The 14,877-nt window shown below is 42.2% G+C and overlaps 1 protein-coding gene across 2 annotated transcripts in view; it reads left to right on the top strand.

Moving 5' to 3' along the window:
• Positions 1 to 1,193: 1,193 nt before the first annotated feature.
• Positions 1,194 to 14,877, top strand: part of hdac7a (histone deacetylase 7a) — a 56,786-nt gene continuing 43,102 nt past the window's right edge. Inside the window, exon 1 of one of the 2 annotated variants that reach the window (XM_056385885.1) lies at positions 1,194 to 1,407. In XM_056385885.1, coding sequence (XP_056241860.1) covers positions 1,389 to 1,407 — 19 coding nt within the window. In that variant the 5' untranslated portion in view covers positions 1,194 to 1,388. The remainder of the gene's footprint in view (positions 1,408 to 14,877) is intronic. The other variant, XM_056385884.1, reaches the window with a different exon arrangement.

Raw genomic sequence — 14,877 nt, 5'->3', positions numbered from 1 at the left:
CACACACACACAGACACAAAGGTTGACCTGGAGAGGAGGAAATTGAATTAGCAGGGTGTAATGCAGCTCCTTGTGTGTGTAATCAGAGCAGGCTCTGAATACAGGCCCATTGTAAGTCACTGTGGTCAGAACCCAGAGAGGCAGCGACCGCTGGGGGAAGCTGCCCTTATCACTAGATATGATTACAGCCCAGGGAATGTGTGTGTGTGTGTGTGTGTGTGTGTGTGTGTGTGCGTGTGTGTGCGTGTGTGTGTGCGTGTGTGTGTGTGTGTGTGTGTGTGTGTGGGGGAGTCACTGGCTGACTGATTGTGTGGGGAATGGGTCTATATGCTTGTGATTGTGCACAAGTGTATATGACAGTACGTAAAACAAATGTTTAAAATGATGATGGATGCAAAAGAAAAAAAAAAAAGAAAAGCTGAAAACACATTTTGCTTTTCTGCTAAAGTTTTGTCAAAAAGTGCAACATGTTAACTTTTTCCTGCAGAGACACAGCGATGCAGTTTGCAGTTTTTTTTTTTGTTTTTTTTTTACATCTAATGTTGCGGCTACAAAAATAACACCCACATCCATCACCACCAACTCCTCTGATCTTTCTGGATTTGGGGGTTTTTATATCCTGTGGTAACAACAAAAAAAAATCCTTTTCTGGTCGTTGCTTCCACTATCATTGTTTGGCGCAGGCTGCAGGCTGTGTTTTCCACCGTCGATGTCATTGTTTTTCACTGTCTGTTAATTATTTTTGTGCTGGTATTTTGCCTCCTCCTGATATAGTGTTTCCTGCTATTGTCTTTTTCTACCAGGCTGGCTGCCTCTGGACCCGAGCCAGCCGGTCCCTCCTACCTTAAAATACACACACACACACACACACACACACACACACACACACACACACACACACACACTGCAATACACACATCCATGACCATGCACACACACATACTCTTTTGCTCTCCCTTCCTCCTCTTGGCACATGAGAGAAAACACAAGAAGTCAGTGATACGGCAAACCAACTGTGTGTGTGTGTGTGTGTGTGTGTGTGTGTGTGTGTGTGTGAGAGAGGGAGGGAGGGAGAGAGTCCACCAGTCAGCTCAGAGGGGTTAATCTCTCTCTCTCTCTCTCTCTGTCTCTCTATCCCTCTGCCTCTCTCTACCTCGATCTCTCCTTCCCTCCCTCTTGTTGCCTTTTGTTGCGGCCCCTCACTTTCTCAACAGTTGGACAGAGGGAACTGATACTGCGCCTGTGTATGTGTATGTGTGCGTGTGTGTGTGTGTGTATATGTGTATGTGTGTGCAGTTTGGGTGTCCTCCTCGGCGCTCTCGATCTCTCTGGACTGAACTGTACGTGAACATGACTGACGGGACTTTCTAACACACTGCTCATGCTGGATGTTCACACCGCAGACTGGTAAGCCAGCTCTCTGGTTGAGGGGAAAGTTGTCTGATTTCATGCGGGATGCAGAGGGATGAGTGTGTATGTGTTTGTGTGCGTGTGTGTGTGTGTGTGTGTGTGTGTGTGTGTGTGTGTGCGTGCGTGTGTGTGTGTGTGTGTGTGTGTGTCAGAGAGAACATGTGGGAAATGCTGTCTGGAATGCAACAGGTCATTTGTAAATGTGGGTTTTGTTTCTCTGCTTCCGTGAGCTCAAATGTCATGTTTTCAAGACGAGGAGACTTGTAAAGGTTTCTCTGTCCCTTTGCTGCCTTTCCTCCTTCCCTCCGCTCCCCGTTCCACTTCTTCTCCTTATCCCTCTCTCCCTCTCTCTTTCTCTCTCTTTCTCTCTCTCTCTCTCTCTGAGTTACTCAAGTTACCGGCTTCCTCCTGTTGTTGTGAGCCCCGTGGTTTCTCTGCAGCGCTCTGAGGGCGCTCCCACGCTCTCCCAAAGAGAAAGAAAGGAAGGAAAACAGCGATAACCATTCGAGAGCCACAAAAGAAGTGGGAGAAGCATGCCTGGTTTTGCCCCCACGTCTCTCCCCTTCAGCATCTACATGCCGCATGCCTTTGTCCCTTTAAACACAGAGCACCTTGGAAAAAAATGTGTCTCCCTACTGCATGTCTGCTTGGCTACTTTTTTTTGTTGTTGTTTTCTGGACAAAAGTTTTTGTTTTGTTTTTTTTTTTCTCCTTTCTTCCAAGGTGGTGGGGTGGCTGAGTTGGTGAGAAAATTGGAAACAGAGCCACCCACAGTGGAAGTGAGTCAGCCCAGCATTTAGTGGTGTGTTGATTTTGGAAATGGCAGGGATTGGGGGGGTGGGTGGGGGGAGGTGGGGACAGATGAAATTGTCAGAAGAAAAGAGGAAAAAACAGAGAGTGTCAAACTGTTCATATTTTCTGCTGAGGGTCCCAGAATCGCTGCAAAGTGGAAGCTGAGTTGTACAAGGGACACTAAAGGAAAGAAGAGGAGACGGACGTAGAGGAGGAGAGGAGAGGAGAGGAAAGGAGGGGAGAGGAGAGGAGAGGAGAGGAGAGGAGGAGAGAGGAGAGGAGAGCTAGAGGCCAGAGGCTGTTTATAAAGGGAGGGAGCGTCTTGTGTCCATCTGGGACAATCCCAAGTGCTGAAAGCTTCTCCACCCTGATCCCAAACATCTCTTTTCCCCCTCTCTCTCTCTCTCCCTCCATTTTTCTCCCTGCCTTTTTTTGTTTTGCTCCTTCACAATAAGGTGCAAGCGGATAAATTCTGATTTGCTGCCTGGAAATTACATCCAACTTGTTGCATTCATTCTTTCTTTTTTTTTTTTTACAGACTCTTGCTGCAAACTTTCATTTTCATCTTCTGGTTTCTTTGTTTTCTTTGTCACTCTTTCCTCTTTGCCTGCTGCTCTGTATCTGTAACGGCAGGGATGCTTCATGCTGTTGCTCCTAACAACATGAAAAACACAAGCAGTTTTTCCGTCCATCTTTGTGTCCACCATATTCCTTTAGTTCCTGCATGCAGTGAAATGGCAGTGGTAAGTGAAATACGTATTTTTGTGTAATTTGAACTATAAATAGTTTCCCTTTTATCTGGTAGTTTGATCTCCAACAATCCTACTGACACGGGAGAATAAAGCTCTGGGATTTGTCTCCTGTCTTTAACATCTTATATAAAAAACAAGTTCTAAGAAGCTGTAGCTTGTCAAATGCTTTATGTTTCCTTGCAGTTCAGTGGCTAATATTATTAGTCAAATGCTACTGTAATGTCCCAGAGGAGAGATGAAGGCAGCTGGTTAACAAAGCAGCCAAAGAGCTGAGATCACATAAAGAAATAATCGTTAACTAGATATACTGAACACACCATCACCACAAACACACTACAGGCCTTGTTCTTGTCCTCCTTCTCTTCATCATCAACTTCATCATCATCATCCTCTTTGATCAGCCTTTGCTGATTTCTTCACATTTTCTTAATAATAATTTTTAAAAAAGTTTTACAAACACGCACACACACACACACACACACACACACACACACACACACACACACAGCCGTATCTGCTCTCCCCTTTGTCTAGCCTGCCTGGCCACCCTCCTTCTCCTCTTCCTCCTCCTCTTCCTCTTCCCTCCCTCCCTGCCTTCCTCCCTCTGCGCTGCCTGTGTATCCAGCGATAAGGGGACAGCGACGGTAGCACTTCCTCTCGCCACAGGAAGCAGGAAGTGTTGATTTCCACTGCAGCCTAACTTTGCACTCGGCCCGCTGGGATCACCATTTAAATGCGAGCAGCACGCACTCTCAGCCATGCGTGCATGCAGGCTGTGGGATACAGACACATGAGTGCATGTGTTGTGTGTGTGTGTGTGTGTGTGTGTGTGTGTGTGTGTGTGTGTGTGTGTGTGTCTTCATACAATGACTCCACTATATATTTGCTACCTGATGGTTTTCATGGGAAAGCACCTGGAGAGCAGCGCACTCTGTGTGTCTTTGACCTCAGGGTTGGTCTCGCAGGTCAGAGGATGATTGGCTAATTACTCCTGTAATCACAGCAAATGTTTTGTTATCACCCACTTTGGCCACGCAGACCTGGGGAGGCGCTGTTGAGCTTAAAAAAACACAAACAACCATTCATCAGCTAATGGATTCCAGTTATACTGCAGGGTGGGAGGGCTCGGTGTGAGGCTGACATAAAGAGAAAGTGGGGGAAGACAAAAAAAACAGGCAAGAAACGATACCTGAGGGTTTTTTTTTTTCCTATGAGAGAGACAAACTCCATTTTCTAGTCAAATTAAGATATTTATAATGATGGTGGTTTCTTTGTGTGCGGTTTTCAAATTAGCACTGCTGAAGGAGTGACTTTTATTAATGCGCTTTAATGATATGTTCGGCGTTAACGAAACAAGGCAAAACCGGTAGAAGTGCTGAGAAAAATGTACACAAATTCAGTTGTTCCAAGACTGTGTGAAGAGGATATTCTGTGTCAGCGTGTGACGCATGTGGTCAGAAAAACAAGCTGGAGAAAAACAAGGTTGAAAGTAACGGAGAGGGTTTACAGTGTTATTCTATACACATTATTCTTCTCCAGTCTTTTTCATGCTAGCGTACATTTTTTGAAAAACTATTTTCTCAGCTGTCAGTCTGGTGTTTATGTAACCTATCTGCTGCTAGCTGCTCATTTGCACTCTTGTATGTTGTATATGTTGCATGTTTTTAATGGTGTGTTGTGTTATGCAGAGTTTATGTGCTGGACAGTAAAGTCAATCGATCGATCAATCAATCAGTGAATGCCCCTCTATGGTGGAAAATGACAATGGTCCCAAGAGGAGAGGCCATGTTTGTGTTCTGGCCTCTCTCCGCTGGTTAGCAATGAAGTACAGGAGTTGATTTTAAGATTCTTCATGTTACATCTCTGAACTTCTCGTCCCTTATTCCACCTCCAGGCCCCTCCGAGCCCGCTGACCAATCACTGCTCTCCATTCCAAGGTGGCCTGAATTTGTGGATTTTTATCCAGATATTCTATGTTTTTATTCATTTACTTACTTACTCGTCTTATTCATGTCTTGTTTTTATTTGATTGTAATCAAACAATCTCATAATTTATTCTTTGTAAAGCACCTTTGTTGATTTTATACCATACTAATATAACGATATATGATGATGATTCTAATACTAATATAGCATTATATAATACTATGCTAGAGAAAATCAAATCAAATTGCAGTCATATTTTTTTTGATTTTCACTCAATTCAATAGACTCTGTTTGGCTTCCCGGCTCAGTTTGCACATAAACAATTGTAATGCGTGATGTGCTTGTGGTTTTCCAGGGAAGGCTGAGTGTCCCAGTTAATAAATTGAGTTAGTAAAGGATGTTTACTGTGACTTTACCAGCTATTTCTGATGAAGTGAAGACAACCAGAGAGAGGAAGGAGGAGGGAGAATAATGTATTGAGTATAAAGGGGAAAAAGGAAGGAGGGGAAATTAAAGTGACACCTGTGTGAGTGTGACAGAGGAGTTAGGAAGGAGAGAGCGCAAAGAGGCCAAGAGCAAAACTGAAAGACTACGAAGAAATTTGTGCAAAAGATGTGAGCCTAAACTATGAGCGGGTCAGAGGTCAAGAGGGGTGAGGAGGTCAGAGTGAGCCCAGCAGCTCTACTTAGAACAGGATATCCTGCGAGGAAAAGCCATCTGTCTCTCTTTCTCGTTCCGTCTCTTAAATCCCCGCAGAGGGCAGAGCGGAGAGGAGAGGTGTAACCTTTCACTGAGAACACCAGAGAAAACACACGCCGCTGATGCCAGACGCTTCATTTTCATCAATCACCCGTGGACGGACACAGATAGAGAGAGAGAGAGAGAGAGAGAGACAGCAGATTTGATGCGTCTCTACTCGACAAGCTGAGCGTGTGAAAAGTGTTCGGTGCTGGGCGATGTGTGATGTTTTCGTCCCGCGCTGCTGTTTGTTGCTGTTTTCATCCCCTCGCCGCAGAGGATCCAACAGCCAAGATAAATTTCCCTGCAGAGACAATGAAGTTTACCTCACTCTATCTTATCTCAGCCAGACAGATAGTGTTTGAAAATGACGAAACATCCCCCTTCAATTTTAATTACAGGCAAGATTGAAATTGATATCAGTCTATTGAGCCCTGCAACAACACTACGATTAGTATTATCCTAGAATGATGTTACATTGGGTTTAGCTTTAGGTTACAGGGTAAACTTAAGGTTTCAGAGCTTCTGTTCCTTTGCTACCTGCCCTGCTGAAGTGTCTTTGAGCAAGGCACTGCTCCCCTGCTGCGGCTCCGGACTGGATGGACAAAGTGGAGCAGGTGCGTTTTGACAGGGCGTCTGAGGTCACACAGACTCCTTCTCTGGTTCATTTTGGCACGGGCGAGAACAATATCTCACAAACCCAAATGCCACCCGGTAATTACGCGAAGATGCCAGAAAGTGTGAGGCTCTTCTGGGAAAAACTGCGGTCTGTGGTGTGTCGAGGCGGAGAACAATCTTATCTAATAACAGAAAATGACCTGAAACAAGAGATTTTTGGTTTTTGTTGCTTCATCTGACAGCCAACTTCATTTTCACACGCTGGCATGAAGACAAATGAACAAGGACCTTCACATTAGATCAGCCTGTTCACTATTCTTGATTTCAAACTTGAACATTTTTGCCAAAAACAACCAAATCTCTTTGAATAAATATTGAAATTATGACATTAAATCCACAGATGAAGCAACAAAAACCAAAAAACTACACAATTGATTTAATTCCATTTTTATTACAAATAGGGTTTTTATTTTGATAGCTTTTGCCATTTGTCTTCCTGTCAGTAAAGAATTTGAAAGTTTCAGAGAAGTTAATCTGTGTCTTTGAGGAAAACATGTTGGTGACTACACTCACTGTTGGTGAACTTGTGTAGCTGATGAACTAACCACTAACTGCGAGCAGCAGTCAGTCACAATAATTCCTGCAGCTGCTCCCTGGATTTTTTTATTCTCTCTATTGTATTTCATTTAATTCGAATGGCTCAAAAGAAGTGAGGATTTGTTTGCGAAACAACCAGGTTTGCCAGACATACTTAGGGGTGAGCAGTAAAATGATTTACCCCAAACTGTAAACATCCTTCGCAGATTTCCCCCTGATCTCCTGGTCCAGCTTTGACCCACCACGCTTGCCGTACTTAGGTTTGATCTTGTCTTTTTTCCTTGACATCTGAGCGGCAACATCAGACTTTGTTGAGGGGGATGTCAGCGCATTCCCACATCTCAGCAATTACTCCACTGACTATCGTGTTATTGTAACTGAAAGATGTGTGACGGCCAAAACTAAGACAGAATCATCCCTTTAAGCACACGCTCAGTCGGCCTTGGGGCTTGATACTGCCAGAGAAACACGTCCCCGCCAACAGGCTTTGCTTATTTAACAAAAACTGCAATTACATTTGTTTAAAGAAAAAAAAAAAAAAAAAATCTCCAACGTTGCAGGATGACAGGTTACTAAAACGGTACGGTAAACAGGCTACTTGTGAGTCCATGTGACTTCTGTTTACAAGCCCTGCTTCACTTGTAATTGGGAATCCTGAAGGTAAACAAACGGACGAAGTCGCCACCGTGGTTTTGGAAGATATCTGTGGGTGGGGCGGCATCCTGAAAATGTGCTAAAAAGATGCAGGAGAACACAACCTGATGAAGATCGACATGATTAATGGCGGGGGGGTTTTTTTAGTTTTTTTTTACTCCTGTCCAGACTTAAATTTAATTTTGGCACAAGAAAAAATACAATTACCCGGAGTTTGTTTCTCATTTTCTACAATCTTCTTAAAGAATGTCCGGCTTCCCTCATCAGCTCGATGTGTCAGACAGAATTTCAGCCTACTAACGTTTCCCTCTTGTGCAACAGTCATGCCAAAATAGTCATTATTCCCTCCCAACACTCAGTCATATACCCAGTCTCATATTCTCACATTCAAGTGCGCTCTTAAGTGGGTGATATTTTCCGTACGGGAGTTATTATTTTTTTTCCTACCGATGGTTTATAGTGACACAAGCGAGAGACATAGAGAGAGAGAGAGAGACAGAGAAAAGAGAGAAAGAGATTGAGGGACTGAAACTGAGAGATGGGGAACGAGTGTAGAGCTATTTTTGGCCTGTCTGGGTGTTTCCTACACACACACTCACGCTTCTCAGGCTTGTTGTTGTTCAGAATGGTGGGTGTTAGAAGGGTGAGTTTTGATTTGATTTGACTTTGCGTTTTGAGAGTTCGTCTGTGTGTGTGTGTGTATGTGTCTGTGTGTGTGGGTGTGTGTGCATTTGTGTGTGTGTGTGTGTGTACGCTGTTGTTATCTCTGGGATTTTCCTGCGGTTGCTATGGTTTCTTACTTTGTTTTGAACAACTTGCCATAACTCCAAACATCCTCAGGGTGTAAATGATCCTCCAGCCCTTTATTATACACTCTGCTTGTGTTGTCGCTGGGGCTGACCTCAGTTCACTTTCAATTTAACCAGATCAAATGCCCACAAGAGGCTGTAATTCATTCAGATACGACCATCTTTCAATTTAAGTCTCAATCTCCGTCCTTTTGGTTTTGGTTTTGGTGGCACTGCAGCTTCAATGTCATTGTAATATTTACAGTGTGTGACTGATTGGTATCTGTAATATTACTCCTGAGATAAACCATAATTAATTATTCTCCTTGCCCCTGGAAAAAAAAGTCACAGCACTGTTTTCAGTTAACCTTTCAACACTGGTTAGTGATGACTGCACACATGACACCGTTGCTCTGTTGTGGAAAATGTCTGTCAGCGATCTATTGTGTTTCTGTGGACTGCACATGTCACCGAGGCTTTCAGTGTGGCCGCTCTTTTACAGACACTCGGCTCTGTCTGACGCTGTTTCACACACACTCACACACACACACACACACACACACACACACACACACACACACACACACAGACACACACCATGGAAACATTTTGAACATGCTTGTGTGTCTTTGAAGGGTGTACAGTCTGTAAGGGAATGTGTGATTGTGTCTTGTTTGGGTTTCCATTCATGTTTGCTCAGCCTTTCTGTGGGATGTTTGTATGTATGCATCTGGCTTTTTTTCTTTTTTACATTTGTGTGTCAAAGACTGAATCCCATTCTGAGCTTTATGCCAGATGCTGCGTCAGAGCTTCATTTAAAGATGCTAACGTTTTTAAATGTTATATTAAAAAAACAACAACAGATTATGAGTATGAAAATGATTAACACGATAAATCGATTCTCAAAGTAGTTGCCAATACATTTTTTTTTAATGGATAAATCTGTTAATTGTTTCAACTCTAAAATGATGAACTGAAATATAATTTAAATGTAGTTTTAAACAGTCATAGTCATTTTTTTTTTAATACATACATTATATTAACAACGGATCAGATGACCTAACGAACGCTAATGTCTCCACATGTTTTGAATAGGCAACTGCTAACAAGATTGCCATGTTAACTTAAAAGGTGGCACTTTGTCCGCGTGGTTTTCAGAGCTTGTTTCCGCACCTTCCCAGTGGCCGGAAAACTCAGCCAACCCAAGGAATTGTGTGAATTTCACTTGAATTAAAAGCAGCACTGCTACTTTGCTAAAGTAGGCTAGTTACCTTTTGATGCACCTATTGTTTTTTTCTCCATTATGAATCTATTTAGTACATTATTAAGTTTTGTGGCATAAAAACAAAGGGGGGATAACCACCGTTTTCCCAATACAGATTGCAATACCCCACCAGCTAGCTTCAGCTTCATTTATAGCATTTCTCTTGCTGTAGTCGGTGTATTGATTGTCTTTCTATGACAGGGAAATTGTAGTAATTGTGATAAGCTTGGTCCTAGAGAGAAAAGATCTTTGAGACGGAGCGCAGTTACTGCAAATTGTAGCAGCATAATAATGTTTTTACATGATAAATCAGATGCTTAAACAACAGATTCTGGTTAGAACTGTTTGTAGTTACTGTGTTTTGGCTTGGTAGGTCTGCAGCTATGTCTTCAGTGAGTTCATTCTCTGGAGGCGAACTGTGTAATTTTCCTCAGTTTCAGTATTCTGTGTTTTCAGTGCTTTAAATAACCCCGCAGCCTCCACGTTATCTTCCATGAAGCTGGAGAATCATGCAATTTGACTGTGTACGTGCTGACGTGCAAAAGTCTCTGTCCGTCTGTCTGTATCTCATGATCATCAACTGACCGCCACAAGACTGAAGCATGAAGCAGACTCTTACTGAACATGGGGAAAAGATTATTTTCTGTAGGATACTGCAGGTGTAAAATTTCTGGCGCTGAGAAAGATTGTTGGCAAAGAGAAACTTTGAGAGGAAAAGAAAACGCTGAGTATAGTGCCACACCCTGATATTCTCTCTCTCTCTCTCTCTCTTTCTCTCTCTCTCTCTCACACATACACACACATGAATGCAAGTATGTAACCACACACTAACACATGCCTGCGTGCATACATGAATATCCACATGCACCAAAATAAAAACACACAAATAGAGTTCAAGTTCTTTCCTCCCAAATATTTTCCAGCCTTATTATTTTTACCCTCTTTGTTCTTGTGTTTACTCAGCCCACTAAAGATAATAAGTCTTTTCCTCAGTGTCTACTCCCCCCTCCCCTCCTCATATTACTCTCTGCCTTCATCTTCCTCTCTCCCCCTTTCTCTCTTCATCTCACTCTGGATTCCCCCTGCTTTACCCCCTCTCTTCCTCCTCCTCCTCCTCCTCCTCCTCCTCCTCCTCCCCGCGTCTCCTTCTTGGCTTTCTTTCTTTCCCATCATCCTCCTCTGTTTCTCCCCCTCTCCTCCACTCATTCCTTTTTTCTTCTCATGCAGCATTCTTCGCATTCCTGTTGGCTTCTTAAGGGGAAGGACCCCACTGGCAGACCATGGCCAAACATTATTACAGTGCTCTCAGCCTCTCTCTCTCTCTCTGTTTCTCTCATCCTGCCTCTCTTCTTCTTTTACTCTCCATTCAACTTCTCTTATTCCCTTTCTGACTTTCGGCTATTCTTTATCTTCTTAATCCCTTCACTTCTTCTTTCACTGCCTCATTCCTTGCCTGGAAAACCTCTATCCCCCGCTAATTCCATTGTACAGATAGCGGCTGTAATGCTTGTGCTTTAACTGTGTTAAAAGAGCTTACTGAGACCACTGTGTTTCATAATTAGTGGAAATAAGGGTCATACCCTGCTCTGTTACGTAAAACAGACTCATTCATGTTTATACAAGCGCATGGGCTGCGTTTTTTAACAACGACACACTGTCCGCACATGGGAGATAAAGAATCAGACACACAAATGTTCAGAGGGAAGGCTCAGCGCTCAACACACACACACACACACACACGCGCACACACACACACACACACACACACACTCACACAGCCAGGCAGCTCTCGTCTAAGTCTCTGCATCACAAATTAGATTAAATGTTGAAATCTACATTTCAGGATTTGGTTCCACAGACACATTTTGGTACCAAAGAATCATTGGACATAAAAAAACAAACATAAAATCATTTTCCTGACTCCTCCTTTGTGCTTTATGATCGTCATTCTGTGAGTTTTGCACAGTTTTTTTTTTTTTTTCTTTGTGCGAAGAATTGCTTCTTGTGTCAAATGTTGTGTTGTAGCAGGAGTGCACATCTCTGCAGGTGGGAGGCAACTATGTAGAACATAGTTGACCACATCCTGCCCCGTATAGTACTGACACAAAAGCTACATACGTCAGACTGGCAGTTTTTAACTGTGTCATTTCAGCACAATTTACTTCTAAAGTATGACTGATCATGTTTCTGAAAACTTAGACTAATTCCAACTTCTTTTTTTTGTTGTTGTTGCACTGAAGCTGTGGTCCTTTAAATTTTCAGCACTGACCACACAGTCTTTATAACTGTGTTGAATTAGCAGGGATTTCCTTTGTATTCGAGGCGCAGAGCAAGGACTCGAGAGTATTCAACTCAAGCTCTCATATACATGGGCGAACTAATATATTTCAGACTGATCTCATTTTGCAGTTACTTCATACAGTATCACGTGGAGGCTTTTAGAATATATTGAAATTGGACTTTTTTAGTTTAAACACTCAGTAATCAGAGGAGAAGACACTGAAATATTGACCCCATTTCTGTAAAATTTCTCTTTAGATAAACTAGATGTTGTTTGTGGAGAATACCAACTGACCAGTGCTGGACTGACTGTGTGTGTGTGTGTGTGTGTGTGTGTGTGTGTGTGTTATATATGTCTATAATCCTCTCTCTCTGTGGGCGGTTGCCTGCTGCACTGCTTTTCTGTCACCCTGTGGTTTTGTTATTTTCAGCTTGAAACCGGATGTGATTCAGACTGCATGGTAGATTGTGTAATTGAATGGACTAACCACACACATACACACACACACATGTGCACACACACATGTACACACATATATGCTTACGCACATACACACACACACACACACACACACACACACACACACACACACACACTTATGTCGATGAACAAAACACACAGTGCAATCACACACACACACACACACACACACACACACACACACATACACATACACAGAGTTATGTAGTTCTCAACACCCACACACTGAGGGTTTCTGGGAATGGTGCTGGGTTCCCCCTGTTCACAGAGGCGCCCGAGGGTGAGCGAGCGGACGGTATAGAGCCACCAGCACTAGACAAATGCGCGCTTCTTAGTTTCAGTATTGGTCTGAAACATCAGTTGTTGACCTGGCTGACACTGAGATCGGAAAAAAGGATAAAACGAACACACGCTTGTGCTCTGTGGAAACAGAAGGACGGTTGAAAGTGGGGAAAAACACTGAGAAGTGCTAGTGAAACTCATAATAAATGTCACTTTCTGCCTTCTGCCAAAAATTTTTTAAACTGCAGTATGCAGATAGAGTTACTGTCAGAAAAGATAAGATAAGAAAAGATTTTTTTTTAAAAAAGGAAGATAATCCATATTATGATTGTGAACATTTTCATTCATGAATGTTTTGGGGTGGGTGGTTTTGTGTTGCAGGAAATTTACAGATTTCTTTTTTATCTTTAATGATGTTAGAGAATTTAGCTTTTCAGAAATGTGTGAATTCATGATTAAACAGAGAAAGAAGTGAGGACTTCTCTCAGGCTGACAGCGCTTCGGTACATGTGACGTGATGCTCTAAGTGATGTGATGTATGTGACTCAGTGTGAGTGTCTGCAAGCAGCAGCAAACAGCGACTTGATTCTAGGAAAAACTTTGGACCGGAGAAACTGAGAAAACGATGGTCCTACGTCACATAAGCTACCACAGTAATGTGTGTGCTGCAGGTGCTTGAACACTGACAGGATGCTCTGCTTCCTCCTACATCCTCCTCAGGGTGCCCCATGCTAGGTGGTCTTGACAACAGCAGGCGAAGATTTGTACCTGCAAAACAGAAAATTGTAGAGAATGAACTGAAACCTTATTTAACCATATATATAATATTATATATATATATATAACATTTTTTACTTCTATAGTCCTAATTATGATGTCTATAATGGCTCAACCATGATATGATCGTGTTAGCATAAGGCATGCTGAAGGCTACTTTACAGTAGTAAACAGGAAACAGTCATTTAATGACAGTGAATTTATACTTACTGTGGGGATATTGTAACTGTGAAATAAAACACAATAAGTTTTCTGATACTTGATTACAACAATAACATCGCCCTACAGTCATTCCTGTAACACTGAAGTATTACTGAAATTTCAGTAAATTATCACAGGAAGTCAAATCCTCAACAATTATTTATTATTCATTTTAAACAGTAACAGGTATACTGTCTTATTCACAGCGTGCTCAGGGATTGTGCATGGTGCACCATGGTAACGGGAATCATAATGGACTTTTTCCATATAGTAGGAATATCCGCGGTGAGCGGTGAGCAACCATCTGGTTTTCCACATCTAATCGAACCGTTTTCCGAGTGTTATCAGACGAGATCTTGAAGGTTCGTAAGGAGAAACTCTCAGCTTTTCAGCTCTTTTACCAATCCTCCTTTTGCAATATGTAGAACTGATCTGCTGACCAAACAGCGCTGTGTACACCAGTCACTAACAATATTACAGAATCATAGGTGTGTTTTGTTTCGTAACAGGCTTGTATTAGCTTTGATTCTATACGGATTTCATCTTTAATCCTACAGCACATGCACCAAGTACAGCTTTAATCTCCTGGAGATCACAACTCTACATGCTTTAGGCCACTCAGTGAATTCAAAGCACAGTAGAGAGTAAAACTATTTGTACAATCAGCTCAGCGACATATGACATGGTTCTTTGGCCCTTGGTAACTATTCCAAACATTTCCCCCTAATGAGAACCCTTTCAACAGGAGTCTTCAGTCATTTCTCCATTCTCACTACAGATTTATCACAAAGAAATTTAATGTGGCCGTCAATAAAATGTTGTTGAAGATGATAAGTGTTTAAGTTTATTATGAAAAATGATATTGCAGTGGTGTTAAATGTGTTTAAAAGAACTGATTCCGTCATGAGATCACACTTGAAAGCTCTCGTGAAAAGACTGTTGCCCACTACTTGACAAACTGTAACATATGTTATTAGTCAACAGGCTGCGTCAGAGTATCTCATCTACTGATCTCCTCCTCTGTGAAAGTCTCATGTTATTCTGTGCAGTTATTTATTTGTATATTTAAACAAAAACAAAAAAAAATCTAAATTTGTTCCATGTTTTAGGAGTCGCCTACATCTAATTTCAGATAAGTTCAGTCATACTAGAATCAAAACATGTTCACCGACAGGAAGTCCAAATGAAAAAGGAAATCAAATGAAGTTCCAGAGAAGATTTTTGTTTCCTGAGAAAATGTTTGTGGTTTTGTGCAAGAACGTGCACCAACACCAAATAATAATTGGTTCAGGGCTATTATGCTTTTATTAGACAATAA

The sequence above is a fragment of the Seriola aureovittata genome, chromosome 9 (genome assembly GCF_021018895.1).
Source record: "Seriola aureovittata isolate HTS-2021-v1 ecotype China chromosome 9, ASM2101889v1, whole genome shotgun sequence".
Lineage (NCBI taxonomy): Eukaryota > Metazoa > Chordata > Actinopteri > Carangiformes > Carangidae > Seriola > Seriola aureovittata.
The sequence above is the reverse complement of the archived record's forward strand: the minus strand, read 5'-3'. Positions and strand labels throughout refer to the sequence as shown.